Source organism: Tasmannia lanceolata, unplaced genomic scaffold (genome assembly GCF_043159265.1).
Source record: "Tasmannia lanceolata isolate RefF3 unplaced genomic scaffold, GAP_Taslan_0.1 ptg000002l, whole genome shotgun sequence".
Taxonomy (NCBI): domain Eukaryota; kingdom Viridiplantae; phylum Streptophyta; class Magnoliopsida; order Canellales; family Winteraceae; genus Tasmannia; species Tasmannia lanceolata.
The window spans coordinates 26,755,221-26,782,258 of NW_027518679.1; the positions used below are offsets into that span (position 1 = coordinate 26,755,221).

Sequence of the window (27,038 nt, forward strand, 5' to 3'; positions counted from 1 at the left end):
GTCTCTACGATTGGGGTTATTAGGTATCAAAATGGGGTTATCAATTTCAGAATGGGCTTATCAAGTCCCTTGAAAACCCCTTTCCAAAACTCTAGTGCCCTCTGCCAATTTTTAGGGACTTGATATGCCCATTCGGAAATTGGTAACCCCATTTTGATACTTGATAACCCCAATCCTAGAAATTTGAAAACCCCATTCCAAAACTCCAGTACCCTCGGCCAATTTTCAAGGACTTGATAAGCCCATTCAGAAATTGGTAACCCCATTTTTATACTAGATAACCCCAATCCCAGAGACTTGAAAACCCCCTTCTAAAACTCTGGTATCCTTGGCCAATTTTCAAGGACTTGATCACCCCATTCGGAAATTAGTAACCCCATTTTTTATACTAGATAACCCCATTCTTAAAGACTTGAAAACCCTCTTCCAAAACTCAAGAACTCTCGGCCAATTTTCAGGGACTTGATAAGCCCATTCTGAAATTGGTAACCCCATTTTGATACATAATAACCCCAATCGTAGAGACTTGAAAACCCTCTTTCAAAGTCAAAACGTGTTTTATATGCCAAAGGGTATTTTCGTCCAGCTTTTACTGACAAGACAGATTTTGTCCCCCATTGGTAATTTCTGAAAAGCCTGGGTCCAGTTGATAATTCTGCCTAATGTTTGTCCCCCATTGGTAATTGGTCCTTACTTTCTACTAGGGGTGCAACTCGGGCAGGGCGGGTCGGGTTTTCCAAAACCCTACCCGAGAATTATTTCGGGTCGGGTCGGGTCTAATTTTTTACAGGAAAACCCAAGATTTCTAAACTTGACCCAACCCAAGATAGTTTCTCGGGTCAGGTCGGGTCGGGTTTTCATTTTTTAGCATAGGATAGTGACTAATTGCAAAGATTGTAGAAAAAAGCAAACCTTCACACCAAAAATTTCTAAATTTATGTCATCAAGTGTATAACATTAAGAAGGACACTATATTTTCACATAACAGACATGATCACCTCAATCAAAACAATTATATAAATATATAGGAAAATAAATTTTTTTGTTAGTCAAGAGATATTTAAGAAAGTCATAGTGCACCGATATGAGTCGGGTCAAGTTTCGGGTTTCGGGTTTTTTTTCTTTAAACCCGGCCATACCCAAAATTGAGTCGGGTTTTCCAATTTAAAACCCCACCCTACCCATGACCCATGATTTCTAAACCCAACCCATGCTATTTTCGGGTCACGTAAAACCCGACCCAAGTTGCAACCCTACATATTTTAGATGGCTTGCATGATGAAGAATATCCCTCACGTATCCATATCTGTTATGACTAAGTGCTAGTTTGGTGAACGTAGATGAGGACCCGATATTGATCTTAACACACAGCGATATGCTATCAATGGAGGAGAGATTGGACGGTCGACTGAAGAACTGGGAATTCCTTGGAATATCAGAGAAGACAGGGGCATATGATATCGCATGCATCACCGAGCATGGGTTCTTAGCGGACGAATCAAATCCTGTCACGGCGTACACGTTAACAGAATCTGTCTACAGGGCATTGCTCCTCTTATAGGAGCCACCTTCCAAAGAAGAAATTCAAGGACTGGGTATTCCTTTTAGTGTCTTGGGTCTTGTGTTCCATTTCAGCTTTCTTTGCTTTACATGCCTATATCTTCTCCAAACTTGGCAGGAAGACTAACAAGGGTAAACGTTGAATGGAATTGTGTGGGATACGTGTCAGATACGGCTGACCTGTATCCTTATTTTTTGCTCTGTTTTGACACTATGGGTTAGGTGCCTGGCCTTTCATATATACACTAAATCACAAAAGAAGGGTTGCCTTTGAGCACAAATCTTCTTTGTTATTTTTATATTCTTTATCATAAGGAAATGAGAAAACTATTCTTTATCCTTTTTACATGTCTTGTCATTAAGTAAATGAGAATCCGAAGATACAGAGAGTGGTCTCTAAGAAAGAATGTGTTGGTTTGTTGTACGAGAGAGACATGTGTGCTTCTCAAAATTCATACCACATTTGGTTTAATTTATTTTAAAATTTTCTTAGTCGTGTACTTCACCCACTCTGTATGGTTGCCGGGTTTTTTTTTTGTTCCTGGGAGTTATGTGGGAGAAAAAAATACCCTGGGAGTTAGGTGGGAGAAAAAAAAACCCTGGGAGTATCCTGGTAAAATAAAAATTCCATGTTTGGTTATGTGGGAGAAAAAAAATACCTGGTAGATATGGTGGGAAAAAAAAAACCTTTGTTTGGTTGCTTGAACTGTTGGGTAGAAAAAAATTCTTCTCAAGCTTATTTTTGGTTCTTGAGTTTATTTTTGTTCCTCGAGTTATCTTGGGATGGGATGAATAGGCAATCATTACAAAAGTGGGATTAAAAAATTCACCCCACAAGTAATCATTACAAGAGTGGGATTAAAATAAACCTAGTGCTAAAAGGCAACCAAACATGGGATGGGACCAAAATTTAACTTACTCTCCCACAAAACTCTCAGGAACAAAAAAAACCCAGCAACCAAACAGAGCGTTCTATACGGTCAACTCACGTGAGCTGATTCTTAAGGGGCCCTTTTATATAAATGGTTTCCTTACTGCTTTGTTTGGATGCCGGTAATTCGTTGGGGGATCTATATCCCAGCGGTCAAAGGGCGGATTAAAGGGAAGATCTAAAGCAGATCAGTCAACGGGGGGATTAGGGGTGGAAGAAAGAAACATTGTTTGGTTTGTCTTGCAAATATTGGGGAGGTTTGGGGTAAGGGCAAAAAGATCTCCCCAAGATCTTCTCCAAAAATTTCATCGATTTGAAGAAATTTGGAGAGAAGATCTTGAGCGTGCCACATCACCCGACCATCGCCCGACAACGCTAGTAGTCAAAGATCTTAAAAGGCAACCAAACAATCTCAAGAAGATCTCAAGAAGATGTTCTCCCCTCAATCTCCTTAAAAATAAGCAACCAAACAGAGCATAAGAGCACCATTTACCATGTTTTCATTAGAAAAGCTATGGTTGATGATACAAAAACCTTAATCCCCATATGTGAATTAGAGCCCTAGCGCATTGCATTGAGCTAGCAAAACTCATTAGTTTTGAGTGAATCTGGTTTGCCTTCCAAGGCCCTCCTCATGTCACCCTCTACCAATAGTTGTTGGATATTTTAATATTTAAAAACTTAAATATTTTAACTTTTTGTTAATCAATTCCAAATTTTTTAGAATTGCAACGTCCCTTCTTTATGATATTTTATTATTTTTTTTAGGGGAGTAATAAATCGACTCCCCAAATTGATGAATCGAAAGGGGAGAGAGAAAGACACATGGGGAGTCGATTTATCACTGCCCTTTTATTTTTTTATTGTATTTATGTTTGCCTTTATTTGTCCTTTGCAAACGGATTATGCTTTATGGGAAGAGACGTTCAGGGTGTAACACATATACATTCTTTTAGTGTATGCAAATTCAATCACCTTTCTTCTCAATAGTACCTGGTCTGCTCAACCGTACATGTACTTGGATTTCTTCTTCTTCTTCTTACAAGCATATTATTCATATCTTCCTTCAAGCACTATGCAAGTTTCAAGTTTTGCAGTATTTATTTCAAGTGGGCAAATTTGTTAGGCATCATTTGTGTTCGCAAGGTCCGAGCCAGTGCGTTGATACCGTCAACGACAAAGAAAGTGGTGTTGTATTCTGGAGATAGGTCGCAAGAGAATCTGATTGCATACCGTTCGTGGTAGGGTGAAAATCTATCTTAAGGATAGCGTTATTCCGTAGTGTGCCTCTACCACTCAACTCTATTTGAAATTCCATTCCGTTTCATTATATATTTGGTTTGGTTTTTGCTAACGAATTTGAGATTTAGATTCAAGCTCATCAAAGGTAATTCCAATTTCATTTGTCCGGATTACTTATTGAATAGACTGTTGAACTAATCATCTTGGCTCCAAATATTTTATCCAACAATAGTAAGCGGGCCTTTAAGTTGGGTGCCACACCCTACGTGGTGGTCAATCAGATGGTACCTTTGTTCCACTAAGAAGCCACCAAACAAATAAGGACAGTGATCACAACCTTTGCATCACGTGGGCGCTCTCATCGTGACATGGGAACGGTGAGTAATATCCACCATCAACAACTCAAAAAGGGATTTGATGGGCAATTCCATGGAAAACCATTTCGTGGCTGACTTTAGCACGAGAGAACACAACAGTAAAAATTCCACTTCCTTTTTTGCGGGTGAATGAGGATAAGTCCTCTCTCTCTCTCTCTCTCTCTCTCTCTCTCTCTCTCTCTCTCTCTCTCTCTCTCTCTCTCTCTCTCTCTCTCTCATTTTGTTCCCGACTGACAACTGCCCCGCTTTTCCAGCCATTAACACTCCATGTTTTGAGAAACATCTACCATCCGGAAAGAGAAAAACACGGAGTTTTGCAATAGCGTTTGAAACGCCGTTTTGCAAAACAGCGTTTTGCCAAACGGCGTTTTCATGTTTGGTTGGCCAAATCAAAATGACATTTTAAACGGCAAATGGAGGTATTGTGTGTTTCGTTGCAAATGCCCCAAAACAGAGTTTTAGTGGTAAAATAACCAAAAAGGGCATTGTTTTAGGAAAGTTGCAGAGAGAGAAAGGGGCTAGGGCAAAAAAAAGTGTAAAAATAGGTTTTGGTGAGGGCAAACATGTAAAAACCCATAGCCCAAAAATTCAGTTCAAAACGGCGTTTTGCAAATGGACCTCCCCCTCCATTTGCAGAACGCCGTTTTGAGGGTTCAAAACGGTGTTTTAAATGGTGGCTGCGCACCCAAACACTCCCGAACAGCTCTTTAGCCCCAAAACAGTGTTTCAAACGCCAAACGGTGTTTTAAACAGTACGCCAAATACGCACTAAATCACCTTCGCAAATAAAAAGAAAGCCATCAATAAACTACAATTTTCCTATAGGAGTGTTCTTATTACCGTGTGATTGCAACTGGCCTGACTACATTCTCTATTCATTGTACGCCACCCAATTCCAGACCCTATGACACACAAATAAAGCCATAGACACCTGTCCTTCTACGTTATCTCACTTTCCACCGTTTACTTTCTTTTTCCTTCTCTTCCAAGACTTCAATTATCTCCAAAATCATCAAAGAATCACATGGTTAGGAGAGTCGTGTTCTAACAAAACTCTCTATAAAGAGTAAAAAACAGAGACCTTTATAAAAGAAGCTTTTCAAATTTCTAACGCAGCCAGAAAAGGCAACCCAATAAAAGGAAATTATAATGAGAACCCATCAATAATTAGCACAAAATTAACTAATGAAAATTCACTATTCTCATTATTAAAGTAAATAACACAAATTACCAGAAAAATACAGATCAGTCTACAGCAGAGAAATAATTGAGAACTCTGTTTCCATTCCTCTGCTTATTGGAACGAAACCCATTTCTTCTTCTTCTTCTTCTTCTTCTTCAAATGCCGAGATCCAGACCTAAAAAGGAGTATTTTTTCGAAATCTCAAAAACCCAGTCTCCCAATTCTTAGATCTACAAAACCCAACAAGAGAAATTTGCATCGAACGGTCCTGATTAAATGGAAAAGAAAAGAGAAAGAAGAAGAAGAAAAGAAGTGGTGGGACCCATTAACAGAGTGGGTGGGGAATTAGAAGGGTGGTTACGAGAATAGAAAGGGAAATAAGGGAGAATAGGGTTAGGAGGGGGAGGCGTAGGATAGTGGTTATAGACAGGTGGGGGATAAGATGCGCCGGTGGTGGAGGGAGAAGGCGGAGAAGGGTAGTTAGTGGGATTTAAGGGAGGGGGTGGAGGGTAGGAATAGGTGGCGGAATTGGGTGGTGGAGGGTAGGAATAGGTGGCGGAATTGGGTGGTGGAGGAGAGGAATAGGTGGCGGAATTGGGTGGTGGAGGGCAATTGGGGACGGAATCAGGAGGTGGGGGTGAGGGTGTAGGAGGGGGTGGTGGGGGAGAAATTGGGGGGTGGCAAGGGTTGTCACATGAGGAACACATTGTACAAGCAATTCCTATAGGAGGGGGCGAATTGGGTAAAATCTGGTCTCTTATTTTTGGTGAGAGAGAGTTTGCATGGAAAATCAAGAGAGAGATGAAGAAGAGAAGGGGGATTTGGTAGAACATTAGCATTTTTGAGAGAGTGAGAGAGACAGAGAGAGAGGGGTGAATGGAGACTGGAGAGTATATGATATGAAAAGCATTTAAGCACCCTTTAATTTTAGGGGAATGAATGCCGTACATTATCTTTGGCTATATCGTTTTTTATGGAAACCTCTATAGATCCTAGGGTTAGGATTATTAGGTGGAGATGATTTTTTGGGCACAACCTATTTTGGTGGGGCCCATAAAATGGACGGTTTGGATCATCTTATTGTGTCGGCTATACAGTACATTTTAAATAATATCTGACTATACATAGGATGATTCAAACCCTCTGACTTATAGAGATTTTGGTAATATGCGGTTCATCTATAGAACGGAGGGCTAAGATCATGCTATGCAAATGATTTTTTTTGGCACAACCTATTTACATTGTGACCCATCAAACGGACGGGTTGGATCATCCAATGTTGTAGCCCATACAGTACTTTTTTCAAAAAAATACTAGACTATACGGGCTTACATCATATGAAAATTCTTAAAAAGGCTACTGATATCGGCATCACCATGTTTTGATAATTTCATAAACTCATCTTCTCTAATATGAGATTTGCTAGTGACCATTGCAGAAGGCATTTCTCGGACCGGCTGTTGCATGCATGAGAGAGCAAATGCTGTGGTCTCTAGCAAATCCTGTCTAATATTTTTTAAAGAGCTGTCAAATGTTATTCGGCAGCCTATTTAATGGGAAGGTTAGTCTTAGCCCTTCACATTAAAGTGGACGCCTGATACAACCTCTATATCATCTATTTTCCTAGTTTCATGACATGGGATGTCTTAAAAAGAGAGAATAAAAACATAAAACATTTGAAGCAACGTGGACAATCTCGCCCATCCATGCGGGTGCAACGTGGGAACTACGAGATCTACCCTGAGGGATTATTCCGTCCTCGCAGGCATTATCGGTGTTACTGAGATCTTCCCCGAGGGACATTCCCGCCCTCGGAAGCAAACCAGGGTTACCACGCCCTAGTTTTGATACCACTTGTAGGGACTCTTAACTGTTAGTGATTTTGCATTTTCAAAATCATATATATTACATGTTTTAGTGTTTTGGAAAATGTTTTATCAAAAGCGTTTGGGAAAAAGAAAATGTTTTCTTGGAAATATTTGCTTTTACAAAAGGATGTCGAAGTGTAGTTGAAAAGATAGTCCCGTACTGGATGAGAGAAAAGAAAGAGAAGGGCTTATAAAGCACTACCTTTTCTAACTCTTGTTGATTGCACATTGGGTTGAACCCATGGTTGGACCCGCGGGACGGTGCAACGCACCGTTCGCACACGCGCGCGCGCGGCATGGGCAATGGGCTATAGGGCGCATAGTGGCGCTTTATTGACGCTTTTTTAGGCGCACTTTGCACTTCACACCATAGATGGTTGATCTAACGATGACTGGGGTGGAGAGAGGTTTTACTCAAACCAACAGTCACCTCTAGAATCGATCAGGACCATTCAATATCAATGGGTGCGATCTAACGGTCAGATTTCAAACATTCTGGAAAGGTGCCCTGTAGAGGTGTTTTTCACACTGAAAAGACACCAGATGGTCTATAAAAAAAGTGCAAACTTCAGTCATTTCAAAATAGAAATCGAATTGGCAATTCTGACAGACTTTACACTCTCTTCTACACTCCTACAAAAATCCCCAAGTATTTCTACATACTGTTTTTCTTTTGTTTACTGTTCTAGATACTGTTTTCTGCAGAAACAGAATCTAGAGATTTCTCTAAGGCTTGAAATTTCGGAAGGGCATTTCGGGTTTGATTCCGCTAGTGCTACGCGTCATCAAACATTAGTAGGGCTTCCCTACTAGACTTCATTGTATCTTGGAGGCAATTCGCGGATCCCCTTTGCACACTACTAGTGGGGGCGAATTTTGTCTTAAGGAAAGTGATATCACGCCTTGAAGCAACAAGTTTCTGTTTTCTATCATCAACAGTACCCTCAACAAGTTTTTCCAACATTAACTGGGTAGAACTCGCCCCTAAAAAATAAACGGATCTAGTTTGGGTTCGAAGCAATTTAATTTATGACCCGTGGAGGGATAGGACTGTACAAATTTGGCAAGAAAGTAAGCGTCGTGGTAGCCATAAACCACACGTGCGGTTTTTTTTTTTTTTTTGAAGAATGATAGGATGAGGTAGTGCTCTGTGGCAGTGAAAGGGGTGTGAAGTTCGAGGTAGGATGGGCACGTGTGAATGAGGATTAGAATTTAGAGACTTTAGCTCGAGTGGATTTATACTAACTACGGGGTGATGGAATTTTTGACTTTTTGACTTTCTAGTTTCTATGCAGCCTCTCTCTATTGGTCGGTTGTCGGTGATTTTTACTTTTTATCTTTCGTTTGATTCTTCTACTTATGAACATAGAGTTTTGCTAATATCATTCTCCCTTTGGTTTTGAATCTTATGATGGGTGAAGTATGCAAGCTTTGATTCAAATAAGGGTTAACTATTCAATCAACGGTCTGGATTGTTTCAGACAAGGTGAGTTCATACCATTATCAAAAGATGGTTACACCGATTCTCAACTCAGCTCAACTCAACTAAGCCTTGCACCGATGTATGGCCAAAATATTTTCTTATTATGTTAAGAATGTGGTCAAACGCTCCACCTCTACTTTCTCGAGGATTTATTGTTGGATATTTTAATCAATTAAAGACTTAAGACTTTTTTGAATCAAATTTCAAACGTTTTTGCAAGCCTTTATTATTCTTTAATATTTTATACCGTTTTGTTGTTTGCAATGAATTGCTTTGGCTTAAATGAAAGAGAGAGACGTTAGGGTGTTTGGCGTATATACACCTCTATGGTGTATACAGATATAACTACTTCCACTTGTTAAAAAACACACAAGATTTTCTCCTCCTTTTTTTCTGTTTCTCTTCTATACGTGTGTTTACACAAGTTTCAAGCTTTCGAGCTCTTCCACGATTTAGTTTGTCTTTGGGCAATTTGTTCGACATCAACTGGTGTTCACAAGGTTCGAGCCGGTACGTGCACACTGTCAAAGACAAGAAAAGTGGTGTTGTATCCTGGAGATAGGTCGCAAGAGAATCCGATTGCATACCGTTCGTGGTGAGGACGATAATCTATCTTAAGGGTAGCGTTAATCCGTAATGTGTCTCTACCACTCATCTCTATTTAAAATTTCATTTCATTTTCATTATTTTTAGTTTGGTTCTTGCTAACGGGTTTGAGGTTTACATTCAAGATCATCAAAGGTAATCATTTCTTTATTTCATTTCAATTAAATATATCACTAGTTTTGTTGAACTAATCTACTTGACCCCAAGATTTTATCCAACATTTTAACCTTAGCAATTTCTTGGGCTAAGATTCTCCATTGATTCAAAATGTATTCAGCTACAGATATCAGACATTGTTGGAGGGAGATTCGTGATGTGGCCCTAGCCCCTACATGGATCCTCAGCCCTGGTTGGCTCAAGCTAAACTTTGATTGTTCTAGCTTCTACAACCAAGGCCAACATGCATTAGAGGTCTTCTCACTCTAGCCTAAATATATAGACTTGCTTTGGCCCTTTTGGGATCAAAGACTCTTACGAGGCAGAAGTGGGGGTTGTTCTCTAGGGCATTAGACTGGTTGGCTCAAGCTAAACTTTGATTGTTTTGTCTTCTGCAACCCAGGCCAAAATCCCAATGGTGATTAAATGACGCTTAACGAGTGCCCTAGCATAACCCTATAACATTAGGCCATGTTTGTTTTGGTTTTCGAGAGTTAATTTTGACTCGAAAGCCTATTCTTTTCAAATTTGGGCATTTGGTTTGTAGTTGTAGAATTGATTTTAAACATATACGACATTGAAGGAGAGTTTGGCCAGCAAAAGTTGGTTTTCTAGCTGGAGGAAAACCTATTCAAGATACGACATTTGCTTAGGATTGATATTTTTTATTCTAGCCCACTACCATTAGATGGGGGCATTTTGGTAATTTCGATTGAATCCTTATGGCCCCCCTTTTCGCTCTTCCTTTTTTTGGTTCACACTTGCACTCACTTAAGAGTTGCTTTCTATACGAAAACAACTGCTGATCTTCCTATGGGTGTGTATAGCAAAGGAGCTCTTGTCCGATTCAATTTCAGTGGTTTATTGTCGAATCTTGGGTAGGCCATGTTAGAAAAATTGATGTGCAAATCTGTAATTTAGGATTCGAGAATACCTTATAACAAATTAATCTCACAACTTGAAGACAGAGATCAATAATATTATTTTCTGCAATAATAATCTGTAAAGCAAAAAAGAAATCGTTAGATCACTTATCGAGTTGAGGTACGAAGAATCTTTGCCGTCCTTAAGGCAAATCTCGCCTCCACTATGACGAATCAACGGTGCAGATGGGCGTCTCGGCGTATGCTTCCAGGATACAACAACTCTCGCTCCAGGGGTGTGCACTCACGCAGCCCGGATGCCTAAGAACTAGCTTATATTTGCCAAAAGCCTTGAGCAGAAAACCAGAGAAGAGAAAGAGCAGAAGAAGAATCCGTCAAGGATCTCTTTCTGTTTTCTCTAAAACCGATTTATATAGAAAGGTAATTGACACGTTAGGGTGCAACATCGCACTCTTTTAGTGCGTGAGAAACGTTTTTCAAACGGTCACTAAACCACGATTAAGGAATCTCAAACGGTAAAAAAAGAGTTAAAACAAAATTAAATAAATTCTTGACCGTTAAAAGGAAAAAATAAATAAAGAAAAAGAAAAGCCTTAGGTCCACGCGCGCAGCCTGCCGCGCCGGGCCGGGCCGGGTTGCGCGCGTGTGTGGTAAGATCAAAAGCCCACCGGACCCAAGTGGGCGATCCGTGCGCGTAGGATCCCCATGACCTCTTGCTTATTCACAAGGTTAAGAGAGTGAAAGTATATATATGACCACTCTCATCCTCTCACACTTCCCATCTAGGACTAAAGTTTTCTCATGACTTTAGTCTTTTTGGAGGGAAGCCCAAAAGCATACATATAATGACTAAAAACACCCCATTGTAAGTTTGAATTACAAAATGACTCTTTTTTTCACATAAAAAGTCAACAGGCCATGCATAGCAAAGGAGCTCTTGTTCGATTCCATGTCTTTCCCTTCAGCCCTTTTCCTTTTTTCCTATGGGTGTAAATGAAAATTTATGCCCATTTTTTACATAAAGAATGGCAGAAAACAAATTTTATGCACTTTTTTATAGCTTAAAATTGGTTTTATGTCTATGCGAATGCAATCGGAAGTGTTTGATTGAAGCAGCAAATATCGGTCTCCTGTCCGGACCTTGATCAGAATATACTAGCTTGATCTATTAGGCATTGCTTAAGGCTCTTCCTAAAGAAGTGTAAGCCTTTATTTTTGTAGGCTATAAACTTTCACATGTAATATAGAGGTGCAACTCGGGTCGGATTCAACCTGAAAAAGGCCGGTTAGGTCGGGTTCAGGTTGAGTTTTCCCAACCCGGGTCGAGTTCGAGTTGAGGGTTTGGGCAACCCAATTGAGTGAAACCCAACATTTTTTATGATTTTTCTTTTGTAAGCTTAACAACTCATGTATGATCAGGTTGAACTCGGGTCAGGTCCGGGTTGGAAAAAAAGGTCGGGTTGAACCTCATCGGGTTGGAAATCAGGTTGAGTTGGGTTCGGGTTGGAAAAAGGGTTCCTCGGGTCAGGTCGTGTTGAGGGCAACCCGACCTGAGTTGCACCCCTACCCTAAAAGATAGTGGTGTCTACTTATCAAGTTCAGATCGGATCCACCTATGTCTTGGTCACAACCCTCCCCGAAAAGCTGTTTTGAGTGGGTTTTAAATTTTTGAAAATACAATCGTGAGTGGGCATAAATGAACAAAATATGAAGTACATTTTCGTTCATTTGTGGCTTTATTTGGATCTAGGACCGTCCATTGGATTTTGTGGCCATGCCAGGATCACAATCCAAAATAATTACACACGTTAGGATATGGATCCGATAGACAGGGTTCGGATTCTATAACGCACGATCTGTTAAATGAAAACTAGAAAAACAACACAACCGTCCGATTAATTTCAATCGAAAGGTGAAAACCCCCTCACTTTTCTTCGATCCGCGACAATTCAAAACAGCCAATGAAAAGCGCCCACGTAGCCAGCCATTTCTTTACACTATAAATACCAACCGTCCCTTTTCAATTTCCCACCCATTAATTTTGTCGTTTCCTTTCCAACAGAAGAAGAAAAACAACCCATCCCTTCTTCATCAATGGCGAAATATACAGTTTCGGGCGTCAAGCCAATACACACTTCCCAAAAGAAGCCAAATCCAAAAGCAACGAAGCTCCCTGCCTCCTCCATTCACCCTCCTTATTTTCAGGTATTTCTCTCTTTTCTCTTTTACCCCTTCTCTTTTTCTACGATGGTTTTAAATTTCGACCGAAACTGTCGAAATTTCGGGTTTCGGACCGAAATCGGGCATATCCGAAAAGTAACAAGATTTCGACCCATAAATTTAAGGAATTTCACCCAAAAATCTTGATTTTCGAAATACCCAGAAAGGTACAAAATTTGGACGGAAATTTCGGTTGAATTTCATTTTTCCCGAAACGTTACAAAATATCCACCGAGATTTCTACCGAAATTTAAGGAATTTCACCCCAAAATCTCGATTTTCGGGTTTCAGACCGAAATCGGATATACCCGAAAAGTTACAAGATTTGGACCGAAATTTTGGACCCGAAACGTTACAATTCTTCCGTAGAAAATTTTCCCCCCCAAATTTCGTCCGAATTTTATGACATTTCATCAAAAATCTTGATTTTGTTCATTATTTAATTTTTTTTCTGAAATTTCGGCAGAAGTTTTGTATGAGATAAAATATAATTTTTATTGATTTCGTCGGATTTCGGCCGAAATTTGAAACCATCTAATTATCTTTATATTGGTTTCTAATCTTTACCTCTGTTTCAGATGATTACAGAAGCTATTGCTTCTTTGAAAGATCGAACTGGTTCGAGCCAACCTGCAATAGCTAAATTCATGGAAGAAAAGTATAAGAAAAAACTCCCACCAAATTTCAAGAAAATGTTGTCCGTACAGTTGAAGAGGTTCTTAAAATCCGAGAAACTGGTGAAGGTTAAGAACTCCTACAAAATCTCTGCAACCCAGAAAACAAAGAAGGTATCAAATGAAGTGAAAGAGAAGAAAATAGAGAAAAAGGAAGTTAAAAAGACAACAAAGAAAAAGGATGGTGTGAAGAAGGTAGGGAAAAGTTCTGCTATGAAGATGAAGAGGGGTCCGAGTGTGATAAAGAAGAAGAAGGTTTTGACTCCTAAGAAGGTGCCTAAGTCGATTAAGTCTCCTAAATTGATGGCTAAGAAAGGTAGGGTTTAGGGTTTTAGATTAGGTTGTTTGTGTTTTGTTATGTTGTGTTGTGGGTAGGTTGATTTTCTTTGTTGTAAATGCTTTCCTGACTAGTGTTTAAGTTACTCGAGATTGAGTCGTATACTTCAATGGAACAGATTAGTTTGTGTTCTTGTAATGGTTTTCATTTTCTTCTTTTTTTGTTCTAATTTTTGCATTTCGTTGATCCTCTGTAAGCCCTGATACTAGTTTCCTTTGCAGGAACTCTCTCTCTCTCTCTCTCTCTCTCTCTCTCTCAATTTTTGCATGGATAAGATTGTTAGAGGCTTTGGTACTTTTTGAATTTTTGAATTTTTTCTTCAATGTGGTGCTAAATAACCCCACTTTTGAGAGTTTGATAACCCCATTTAGATGGTTGATAACCCTCCTTTTAGAGACTTGATAACCTGCATTTCGTCCCTCTCTAACAAATTTGAAAGTGTGACTCCCATTGGCAATTCTCGTATTTTGATGTCCACCATTGGCAATTTTTCCTATTTGAAATCTTTCACTTTAATTTGGAGGCAATATCTTTCACTGGAAATTCATTCCCAATTTAGCCACCGTGACTCCAAATTTTCTCTATTCTTGATTTGGAGTCTGGTCTTCTTTGCAATGATTGCTTCCACTATTCCCCTGCCATTGTTGATCAAGTCTCAGATTGAATTGTGTCCACCTCATAGTCCAAACAAAATCCTTTTAAGATATAGAGCTTCTCCATTTCACAAGGTAGCTCGATGATTGTACCATTCTTCTTTGTCTTTGCGTTCTTGCATTTCTGTACAGGACAATCTTGATTTGAGTCGTATACTTCAATGGAACAGATTAGTTTGTGTTCTTGGACAAATCAGCGCGAATTTGGTGGTGGCATATTGCAATCTTTTCCTTCTACAATTGTGCCAATACTATGGCTAATGCTAAAGTAGAAGGTCACAACATTTTGTCAAGAGTTTAATCCTGTCTTTCAATCCACATACAACTATCGATTTTTATTTGCTGAGTTCATTCGTTTGATTTAGGAGGGACGACAAATTCAGATCGAGTCTTCCATTGTAGAACTCTGGCATAATTTGGAAGTACAACTGATGGATCATCAGTACCAACGTAAGATCCTTGCAGTATGTGATTGATCCTGGTTTTTCCATCCATCAAAATCATTGGATTGCCATGTTCTCCAAATGGAATGAGGCGATTAGGGCATGTTGATGCATCAGTCAATTATAATAGGTGAGGAATTGGTCCGCATGATAAATCCAATTTGAATGATCTTTACCATCAAAATTTAGAAAAGTTATGGGTAGAGCGTGCATGAAGACTACCCAATATTTGAACTTGTTTGTTGCCCTTCGTCACAACATCTTCATGTTGCTGAATGCTGATGTCTTTTTGAAGGATTCTCCCTCTGTGAATCTCTCTAGGAGACCATTGATTGATTGTCACATATTAGCAATGTCAGTACGGTTTTCATGTAGCTACTAATTGTAATTACTACTTCATTCTCAACCAAACATGTAAGACAACTACTTAATTTACAATGGCATAATACTAAGGAAAACACTTCCAAAAAGGGATTTCGTTTGGAAAATAAAGACCAAAAAGTGGAATTGACGAAGATGTAGTCAATGCCACACTCTTTACTTTGCATTCCGTATCCACACGAGCTCACTTCCTAGTCTTTTGCGCATGTGTCACAACATGATTATCTAGGATACTAGTATGGGATGTACTCATGGGCTGAATTGGTGATGAAACCATAACGAGTAGTCTCACGGGCCAAATTGATGGTGAGATTGATGCCGAAAAAAAGAGAGAAAAAAAAAGGAAAGTTGGGGTTGATTAAGAAAAGTTGGTGAGATTTGGGGTCGAAAGAGTGAGATTTGGCGTTTAAGTCTGTAAAATTGGAGGTTGACTCGGTAAAGCGCGCGCGTGTTGGGTGGGGTGGGGTGGGGTGGGTCAACTCAGTAAATTGGGGGGTTGACATGGTAGGTGGTCTTCTTGGTAAAATGAGAACTCGACTCGGTAAAATGAAGATCAACTGAGGAAAATGAGGGGTCGACTTGGAAAAACAGGGCGTCAAATTGGTAAAATGGAGACAACCATTTAACCGAGTTGAGTTCTCAATTTACTAATAAGATCCCCTATTTTACCAAGATGACCCTATATTTTACCAAGTGGAATTCCCTATTTTACTGAGATAACCTTCCATATTACCGACTTGACACCCACATTTTACCGAGTTAACCCCAAATCTCACCATCCTTCATTTTAGTGAACACCAACTTTCCTTTCTTCTTACCCTTTTTTTTCATTTTTTTTTTTTTTGCATCAATTCTTCTTTTTCCCTCATCATATTCTGTTACATTTTTCCCGCATCTTCCATTTTTTCAACGTCTTTTCTTCATTTTCCTTCTTTATTCTTCCTCTTTTTTTCTTCCTCTTCTTCTTCTTCCTCTACCTCCACTTTCAAGTTGCAGTGATGATCGCCGCTGGTAGTGGTGAAAAAACAAAACAAAAAAAATTTAAAAGGGGACGAAAGTGTCTCAAAGGGCATTTTTGTCCGTTTCTTGTACATCACAATTTCACTGTGATTTCAAAAAATGCCCTAGTCTACTTTTATATCAGAACTGTAACACAATTTCTTAGTAAATTAATCCAATAAAGAGATGATTGCATTTTCTAGAGTAGGGAATTTTACTGTCCATTTGCATCCTTATCATCTAATAGACTTTATGCATCGTCTCCATTAACATCACACCAACTAAATGCTATCATCACCATCTTGTTAGAGACTTTTTCTGACCACTTGACACTTCAGTTGAGCACGGGTGGAACGGTGACACCAATGTCACAACCAACTTGACTTTATGTCACTTGATCCATTTTGCGAGATTTTATACGGTGTAGGCCCTTATAGTACCGTCTTTTTCAAAAGCTACTGTATGGACCACGGATGATCCACACCGTCCATGTGATGTAACCAAGGTTTAAAATTTCGGTTTCAGTACCGGTTTCGGACCCTGAAAATTTGAAATTTTGATGTCGAAATCTGGTACAAAACCCAAAACCAATATTTTATTCAATATTAAATTTTGGCCGAAATTACCGAATTTTATGTGAAATATTAAATTAATATTTTAAAAAACAGATTTTTTGGGTCAAATTTTGGAAAAACTGAAATTTCGGCCGAAATAAATGACCGTTTCGGTTTTGGGTGATTTCGGTGTCGGTCTCCACCGAAATCCGAAATTTCGGTTCAAATTTAAAACCATGGATGTAACACAACTGAAATAGATGGTGCCCCAAAAATCATTTCCATAGGATGATCCTAGCCCTCCAATCTACAAAGGTTTCCATAATATGCAATTCCTCTATAGACAGGAGGGTTGGGGTCATCCTTACCTTTTGAAAAATACTAGTGATCCTTACTTTTTGAGAAATACGGGACTATAAGGGCTTACACCATTAAAAAAAAAAAAAAAACTCGGATTTGGTATCACCCTCGTTAGATTTTTTTAGAAGCTTGAATGGCTCACCTTACACATGGCACTCTTTAGATGGTCCATGTTTTTATAGCAGAGTTTCAGCCTTGAAATATGATACGTTCTTATTTCTAACTGATTGGAGCTGTTTGATACCAAGATCGCAATCCCCAGAACACCAAGGAAAGACCTATTCTGTTATTGCTAACTCTTCACCACCGCCCTTCTAGGAGGATTTCATTATCTTAAAAAAGGAGGTGGATAGGTGAAGTTTCTTGTCATTGTATTTGCTGTACCCTCGATAAAAGGGTAAAGTTTCCTCTTCAAGCTGCCATCAAAGAGTGTTGTCTTGTCCGTGTTCGAAACAATGTCTAACTAAAAGTAACTCGTTAAGAAGTCCTAATTTGGGGTCCTTGATCTAACTATCGAGTAAATGTCGGTGATTCCATTGATCTAAACATAAGGGCTTGGATAGATCAGAATGGTACTTCAGATCCGATGGGTCATATTCGTCTGGAGCATCTTCATCAGTTGGATTACGTGCATCATTAACAGGTTCCATCTAATCATCATGACGCAAAGAAGCCAAAGATCAATTTCAAAATTATTTTAAATAGTATCCAATAGATTGTAATTCCAATGCGAAACAGCCCCAACTAAAGCCTACAAAAGATAATGGTTAAAATTTTATTTTGGCAAGATAATAAAAAGAAAACTTATATATTAGCCCTCCATGCTAGATCCAAAATACGAACTTCAGTCATCAGGATTCGGGCGAAAGAGTTAGATTTGAACTGTGTCCATTGGATTGAATTCATATCCTAAAGTCCGTAATTATTTTAAATCATATCGATATCCTAAGATCAAAACTGCTTAAAAATAGACAGTGATATTACCACAATGATATCTCTATAAGTATACTGAGTGCGTACTATCGTATTATAATGCATGTAATTCATCGTGTTTTCGAAAAACATACATGAGGCTAATTCCATTGAATTACTACCGGATCCTTAAACATATAATCAACAATCTTCAGGAGTCAATCCCTACTGACAAACCCTAGCAAAACATTCTAAGTACTATGTTCAGAGGCCAACATTTTATCTGCTTATTCCATGGTCCTATCACCACTATGATATGTTCTGTGCTGTTGTCCTGACCCTAATTAGGTTAATTGACATGTCTTACACCCCCGCTCTTTGCAATAATATAGATCCTACTCGGAATGATGCTGCTCAAATCTGTACCTGAGTGTGAACGGTCTCGATCTGCAATCCTTCTTCTGTGGAGATTTCACGATTAGATTAAGGTGAGATGTCACTTAGGATAGGAGAGTCACAACTTGGGGCTCCAGGCAGATTATGTGAGATCCCACCATTAGATTAAGGTTATTACCACCGTTGGATTAGGTGCCACATAAGGTAAGTAGGATGGATTATAATAATCTTTATTATTGATTATATTTCCATACTTATCTTGATTTCTCACTATGCTTATCACTTTCATTCAAATTCATTCACGTAAGTGCGATTCTCGTGTTCACAAACCCCAGACTGATCAGAGTTCAAAGATCATCCCAAGATGATAGAAGTTCAAAGATCATCCAACGGCTATAAACAATCCAAAACTCTAACACATCATTATCACTCGCCCAACTCCCCACTCACATCTGTCCCTTTCGTATAAACCGGAAAAATAAACGAGCCGTACTTCTCGGCACTGCCACGTGTCCATTCCCAAAAAGTCAATAAATGCGCCGTGAGAAATGCAGGTGAGGGTTTGTCCCGTTTATTAAATGAATATTAAAAAAAGGCGATTAATTTTTCGCACCCCCTTTAGGATTATGCGCCCCACTTGTAACGTGATTTGACGTAAAAAAGCGTCAAAATCCGCCCACAATTAACGTTAAAAGTCCTACAGGGGGGCGAAAAAATCCCTAAAAAAAGGCTCCTGATATTAGCACTACTATTATTTATAATTGCACGAACTCAACTTGTCTTTTCATTTAATTATCTTTTGACACCTTTTTAGCACTGGAATAACCTTTGACAGCTGTTTAAATCATAAAAGACAAGACGCCTTAGTGCAATTATAATAAAATAGTAGTGCCAATATCACAACCATAAAAAATAACCCCTCTTTCTTTCCAGGCCACCCCCTTCTCTCTCCTTTTTATATATAACACTCATTTTCCTCCTCTCTCTGCATTGAACAAAAGAAAAAAAAAATGCAAGGGTTGGGAGGATATTGGAGGAGGAAAAAATACGAGAGGCTAAACGGATCCGGGCGGAGTCGGACAAAGCGGGTCGAGCTTGGTGGTCCAAACGGGCGAAGGAGGCTTTCGCGTATCCGGGTCGGACCCAGGTTCCGATTGTTTCGGTTTAGCACGGCCAAGAGATTTTTCTCCCGGTTAAGGGATGCTTACGTAAATATGATGTTGGGTTTGGCGAATTCAAGGGTTTTCAGTGGTGGGTATTCGGATTATGGAGGTCAAATCGGATTTGGGTACGGGTTCGGGAAGGGTCCGATAAAGGAATATGATGAGAAGATGATTGTGGAGGTTTATAAGTCTTTGGTGGCACAAGGACATTTGATGGGGGACGACGGTGGGAGAATTGGTGGCAATATCATTTGTCGAAGGTAAATCAAAATGAGGGTTGTTTGATTGTTTCCTTTGAGCGTTGTAAGGAAAATAAATTTCCACCCCCTCTCTTCTTCTTTTTTTTGCCTTTTTAATGTGTTTTTCTTAGTTTTAATAATTGTAAATTCTTAGTTTTATGTGGTAATCTCAGAAATTACTTTGCCAATTGCGTTTCTTTTATCTTCTTATTCTCTTTTTTTTCTTTTCTGAATTTACTTATTTTTGTGTATTTTTGGAGCTTGGTGATTCATTTTATTTCTATGTAGATTTTTTCAATGCTTTTGGGCCTTTTTTTAGCTTTAAAATTGATTTGCATATAATTTTTTAATATTTGCAAATACTTGTTATAAATTTATAATCATGGTTTTAAATTTCGGCTGAAATCCGAAATTTCGGATTTTGGTCTAGACCGAAACCGAAATTTTGTGAATAATTAAATAATATATTTTTTAATTACCGGATTTCGGCTGAAATTTTGGTTTCGGTCAAGATCGAATTATAACCAAAACCGAAATTTAAAACCATGGTTATAATAGCTTTAGAATATTTCGATGAACCAAAGCGTTCATTTGATGGGCCGTGACATAGATAGGGTGTGCCCAAAAAATCAGCTCCATTGGATAATCCTAACCCTTCAATCTGTGGACGAACCGTCAACTGAGGGGGTCTACCTTACACAAATTGAAACTACAGGGGTGTAGTTGTCACGTTTTAAACTATAGGAGTAGAAGTGGATGTATCAGAAACTAGAGTGGGTGCTAATGTAATTTTCCCAAAAAAAAGAAGCTTTAGAATATTTCAAAGATACCCTTAAACTTCATACAACTTGATTTCAGCTTGTATGAACGAATGAAAATATTGTGGAAAAAACAGAGATGCTTGAAAGGCTAAGGGGCCTCTTTGGATGCCACCAGTTACTAAGTATGTGCAAGTTAGATTATTTAAATTTAACCATAATTTGCAAATAATCATGTTTAACTTCAATAACTACAAATAAGAATATTTCCTTTTATTTTTATTTTCCTACTTTGTTTATGTTGTTTTTTCACATTTCTTTTTGTATATTCGGCTAAGAGAAGTGTACATATGACATATTATTAGACTATTTTACCGTTGTAAGCCTTTTTGTTAGGACATTAGTTACCAGAAACTTCTTAGTTGGATGGGAAGCTCGCCTCTCCTGAAACTCGTTTTGGAAGCCCACGTTCTATTCCTATTAATTAAGAGTATGCTTCCTAGTTAGGTGATTATCTCATGATCTAACATTGTATCATCAAGCATCTCATAGTCTAACATTCTAGTTCCTAAAAGTATAGTTTCTTTGAAAAAGTATAGGTAATTTGATGCACCGCTTAAATCTGCCCAGTTTCAGATTTGTCTTAGCATATGACTTATGGCATGGATGGTCAGAGACATGTAAGAACAGAGAACATAGGACAATCATCCCACAGGCTTGGGAGCCTCCGTGTAGTGGTTACCTAAAGCTAAACTTTGACGGTTCAAGCTTTGGAAACCCCGGACCGGCTAGAATAGTTGGTCTATAAGAAATGAGAGTGGTGATACGATATGGGCTTTCTCAAGCCTTATTGGAACTGTTAATATTCCAATGAGGCAGAAATTAGAGCAATGCATCAAGGAATTAGACTGTCAGACCATGAGATGCTTGATAAGTTCATAGGCGGTTTATTTTTAGAGTCTTTTCTATCTAACAGATGGGATTTCGACCAATTTGGTGGAATCCACCTTTTACCATTGATCTTGAAAGTGACTTTCTGCGTTGTATGTTCTGTACTATTAATGAAAGTGGTCATTTTTGTTTGAAGGCTTGGATTGTCTGATTTAAGCTATAAAGTCCCCTTTGTTCTTTTTCCTTTCTTTGGCTTGACTTTTCTTCCCCAACTCTTCAAAATTGATTTGATTATTGCAAGCAACGAGACCCATGCCACTACATGTCCTCCATTTGATTATTGCAAGCAACAAGACCCATGCCACTACTAGTCCTGCATTTGATTATTGCAAGCAACAGGACCCATGCCACTACATGTCCTCCATTTCTTTATTTTGTCGCTTTCATCTCCTATTTATTTTTCCTTTTCTTTCCCAGTTGATACATTTCAACTTGTATGATAAGAATTAGAGGAATGCTAAACTGAAGGGCGCCTTGCAAAAAAAAACCCAGCTGCCAGGAATGCGGCTAGGATTTTGCTCAATTGAACTGGGCATTATATGCATATGATATTACTTATATGCAAATAAATATCAAAATACTTTTATGGAAAATAATTTTTACACCCCCTTTTCTAGCATTTTTACCTCCTGTTTGCCTTAAAAAAATTAACTGTATTTCTAGCATGGTTTTAAATTTCGACCGAAATCGAATTTCTGTCGAGACCAAAACCGAAACGTTCCGAAACAGAAACTTTGTAAATTTCGGTGGAAATTTTGTTAATTTTGACGAAATTTGTTAAAAAATAATAATTTTTATTCTTTTACAAAGTTTCGATCGAAATCACCGAAATTTCGACCCAAAAAATGGTATTTCGAATGCGTGTACCAAATTTCGACCGAAATTTCGGGATTTCGGTTGAAATTTCAGTTTCGGATAAGTCCGAAATTTTAACCAAAACCAAAATTTAAAACCATGATTTTTAGTAAGGACTGATTTTGGTGGTATCCAAAGAGCACCATGGGTTGCAGTTTCCATTTAATTTCAACAGTCATTAGGGGGTTGTGCCTCTAGCTCAATTGGTTAAAGCTTTGTTCTTCAACTCTGAGGTTGGAGGTTCAGTCCCATCTTACCTAAAAAAGGGGTCCATTTGGTTGCACTAAAAATCGGGTTAAATCAAAGCGAAAGGACATATTTTCCTTGCACTAGCTGTTCCTTGCGTTGTTTGGTTGTCATTTACTTTTCACCTGACCGTCTTTGTGGGCCTCAAAATTTTCTAATGCAAACCGGTTTTTACTGTTTGATTTTCCTCTCAAATTAAGTGGAAAAGGAAAGTAAATAAATGAGAATATATTTGCATTCTACTTCTTTATAAGTCTCATCATAACGGCCTAACGGGTCCATTTGGTTGATCCAACAATTGGGGAAATCCATGTAAAAGAACATATTTTGTTTTTACTAGCATTGTTTGGGTGCCATTTACTATTTACATGATAGTACTTGTGAGCCATTGATTTTCCAAATGCAAGTATTTTCTCAGTGTTTGACTTTCCCTCAAAGTAAGGCAAAAGAAAAGTAAGAAATGGAAATTCATTTTCCTTTCCTTCTAGTTTATATTAAGTACATCCAAAGGGTCTGTTTGAATGCTTGTGAAGTAAAAGTAGAAGTAGAAGTAGAAGTAGAAGTAGAATGATGGCATTGTATGAATAAAAGCAATGTAGAAGTAAAATTCACGTTTACTTTCATTTTTTTAGTTAAAACAATGTAAAAGTATTAATCATGTTTGCTTCCCCTTTCCTTGAATCGGGAAGAAACACAAAAGGCTACTACATAGAAAAACAGTGGTCGACAAGGAAAGTAGAATGAACAATGTGGTTCCAAACATTGAAAGGGAAAATGGCATCATTTTACTTTCTGTTCTTGGTAAAAACACTGCTTTCTTCCATGTGATGAATGAGCAATCTCGAACTAAACATGTCATTTGGCAACTGGGTCTGTTCCCTTATTTCTCCATTTTCTGATTTTTTGGGGCTAAATGATTCAGAATAATGAGAGTTTCCGAACCGACTGTGATCCGCTTCAGAAGATTCTCATTATCCCGCTCTCCTCGTTTACACGAACGAGGATGAGAATTTACTAACACAACCTAAATTGATCTTTAAGAATGAAATATTGACTAGTATAGAAAGGGACGATATAAATCTGCCTCTCTTTTTACCATTTCCAACTCCTTTAGCATTTACGCGGTTATGGGTAAGTCCTCCCTCCCTCCGCCTCTCTCGTCCTCACCAAGCTAAGCTATCAAAATGACCTTGAAGGTGATTGTCCACCTCAATGCCAATAACATTTTCAATAAGCTTATGTTGATATATAAATAATAAAATAAAAAACAATTGTTGGAGTTGATTTCATTTGCCTAGATCAAGGTACATCCTCATCTATTCTGTTAGGTACCTAACAAATATGCCAAAAGCTCCGAATGATGGAACTTGTTAGGTTAGGCCCCTTAAACTATTTAGGATTGTAACATTCTACCACACTCCACAGCAGACATCCATATCTGCTCACTATGTGATAGCTTTCACTCTAGTAATTGTTTTCCTTATAACCATATCTGCTCACTATGTGATAGCTTTCACTCTAGTAATTGTTTTCCTTATAACCAACCCTTTTCACAAGTTGCCCCTTTCATTAGCGGCCCACAACAACTACGTTCACTCAAGTTGTTCCTGGTAACTCTTTTCACATGCAGCCCCTATCACAGAATGCCCAATCCAATCTTTCCTTGAAGCAAGTCCAAAGCGAGCAGGAGGCCCCGAAACAAGATGAATTTGTATCATTTCAAATTCATATTCTTATCGAGGAGGTCGATAGCCCGCTCTGCAATGACTTTTACTCTAGTTGCCATAGGTAGCTTTTTACAAGCCTCCTGAGTGGTTTAAAGGCCTAGCCTAATGTGCTCCATCAGCCCGGGGGCATTTGGTAGCTACCTAATGTTTGGTATCAGAACCATCACCCCGCCGGGCTCTCTAAAAACAAACATGGGATCATATGCATCCTAAGGAGGGATTGGGGTAGATGTGAGGGGTTGTTTTAATTTCAAAAAAAGCCCTAACTTCCTCCAAGAGTTCTCAAGATTATGCGAACTGTCTTGACAAAATTCTAAACATACTAGCAGATGTGTTTTTTCTTCTTTTTTTTTTCATGTTTTTGTTTATTTGACTATTTTTTATTTAGTTTTTTTTTTTTTAACCATTAAACCCGGATTTTTCCTATCCAGTTTTTTTTGGCTATATCCGGTTTTCTTGACCATGAATATGCCATTTATGTTGTAATAGGGGCGGGAAAGGGGAAAGGGGGGCTGAATTATAATTCACCCATTTACACTAATCCAGTCGGGTCAACCTTCTTTTCTTGGAGCCCAAACCTTGCTTTAAAAATAACATTTGTATGTGTGTCATCCCTTCCCTCATTTCTAGTAAAAGATTCGAAATGTTTCTCTGTTTTTGTCTTCTTTTTTAATCCACGGTTCAACGTGGAGACCATGGAAAACGATAACCAGTATTCTAAAAATTTATAATATGTAGATTCAAAGTATAAAAATAGACAAAAATACAAGTTTTCCAATACCCACTGTCTAGGGAAGATGTTAACATCATTTGACTCAAGATGTCAGACAACACGCCAAAACATATTGAAGAAAATGAGAGCATGCTCTCTCCCTCTCTCATATGCTATCGTCATGTAAATAATAATTCTACATAATGATGGGGTATAAAAGCGGCAACCAATTAGCCGTTGACACGTGGCCCAGGAGGGCCCACTACAAGCCCAACTGCTGCACAGGGGTATTATGGTAATTACCTCAAAATAGGTGAGCTCAAGCCTATAGCTGGCCGACACCTGTCATGGGGTAATAACTCCTCAACTACCACAGATTTCTCTCCTATAAAAGGGCTTCCAAAGCTCATAAAGAAGGGTAATAACTTCTCACCCACCACTCTTAAAACAAGCTCTGCACTCCTGCTCATACTGACTTGAGTGTCGAAGGGCCTGTCCGGAGTAACACTCTGGTTGGTCTTCTGACCTCGTTCGCTTCTTGCGCAGGATTCAATTCGTAACTTCCCTCACTTCGGCTCCTCGAGTCCTCCAGCTCAGCTCTTACGTCACTGCCGTATCTGTTACCGATTTTAGGCCTAACAGATTGGTGCCATCCGTGGGACCGCGAACTAAAAGCTGTTCAAATCTCCTTTACAAAAATGGCAGGACGGAGAAATGCCCGAGTACCAACGGCACGGACTACCCGCGCCGTGCTACCTCGCAGGACCCGGAGTGAGCGAATTGCCTCACAGGTGGTGGCTGCTTCTGCTACATCGGAGTAGAGCCCACCTCGTTCAGAACACCTCAATCCCGCTCCCACTCCGGATCAAGTTCAAGATCTTTTCCAGCAGATGACTGCCCTTGTTGGTCAGTACCAGCAGTTGATCCAAGCGCCTCCCCAACATCCTCCAGAAGCTCCGCGACCTGTACAGGAAAGGTCACGTGCTCACGGAGGAGAGTCGGCGCGTCACGATGAAGACCGGACTCACCACTCCACCAGGCGAGTCCATCACTCCAGAACAAGGCATGCCCATACCGAACCCCACCGTCACCGGAGGTCACGGTCTCGCTCTGTCCAAAAGCACCGAGCCCATGAAGACCATGCGCCGCAAGAAAAATCCCGACCTCGTCGAAGGAGCCCGGAAAGTCAGTCCGGCTTTGCGGCGAGCCCGTTGGTGGAGAGAAACAGGTCACTGCACCGACCAGATCGTAGAGCTGATCCGATGCTACGAAGGATGGAGGAAATGGACCACCGCATAGAGGAGCTGGCAAAAGATCAGAGCCGGCCTGCTTCAAGGGCCTTCTCAAGCAGAACGCCGTTCACCGATGATGTCATGGGTGCCCCAGCGCCCAGAGGATTTAAAATGCCAACCGTCCCGCAGTACGACGGGACCACAGACCCTGTGGACCACTTGGAGACATTCAGGACAATGATGCTCATCCACGGCGCATCAGATGGCTTCCTCTGTAGAGCATTCCCAACCACACTAACTGGTGCGGCTCGGGACTGGTACTCAAGGATCAAACTGAACTCCATCGGCAACTTTGATGATTTTGGAGACGATCTGGTCCGCCACTTCATGAGCAGCCGGAGGCCCAGGAAAACAACAGCATCCTTGATGGCCTTGCGGCAGGAGGATAATGAACCTCTGAAAACATTCGTCAGCCGCTTCAACAGGGAGGCACTCCAAGAGCTGAATTTGGATCCCTCAACCGTAATGAACGCGCTCCTCGCGGGCGCTAGATCCAACGACTTCCGCCGGTTAGTAGCTCGCCAAAATCCGCACTCACTGGCAGATCTAACGACCGGAGCTGAGGAGTATATAGCAGTTGAAGAGACATTAGCGGCCCTGGACTCGAATCGGGGGATAACCTCTGAAGATAAAAATCCTACCAAGCAGCGTAGGGATGATAAGGCCGCAAGAAGAGAAAAGTCCTCGCAGAGGAGGGAAGAGAACTTCACCCCTCTCAATACCTCCCGGAGACACATACTGGCCGCTATCAGTAAAGAAGAGTTCGTAAGGTGGCCGACCAGAATGTTCTCGAAAGGAAATAAAAGGGACAAGTCGAAGTACTGTCGGTTCCACAAGGACAACGGTCATGACACGGACGAATGCTGGCAGCTCAAG

At 39.7% G+C, this 27,038-nt stretch overlaps 1 protein-coding gene across 1 annotated transcript; it reads left to right on the top strand.

The window, feature by feature from the left end:
• Positions 1-12,310: 12,310 nt before the first annotated feature.
• On the top strand, positions 12,311-13,654 carry LOC143883318 (histone H1-like). Its single transcript, XM_077386670.1, has 2 exons — positions 12,311-12,495; positions 13,089-13,654. The coding sequence occupies exons 1-2, from the start codon at positions 12,385-12,387 to the stop codon at positions 13,509-13,511; spliced, it is 534 nt and encodes a 177-aa protein (XP_077242785.1). The 5' UTR covers positions 12,311-12,384; the 3' UTR covers positions 13,512-13,654.
• The last annotated feature ends 13,384 nt before the right edge of the window (positions 13,655-27,038 follow it).

Excerpts from the sequence above, each read along its gene's own strand:
- LOC143883318 (XM_077386670.1), top strand. The coding sequence starts at position 12,385 with ATGGCGAAATATACAGTTTCGGGCGTCAAGCCAATACACACTTCCCAA. Across the intron at positions 12,496-13,088 it reads TTCACCCTCCTTATTTTCAG|ATGATTACAGAAGCTATTGC; the intron begins GTATTTCTCTCT and ends CCTCTGTTTCAG.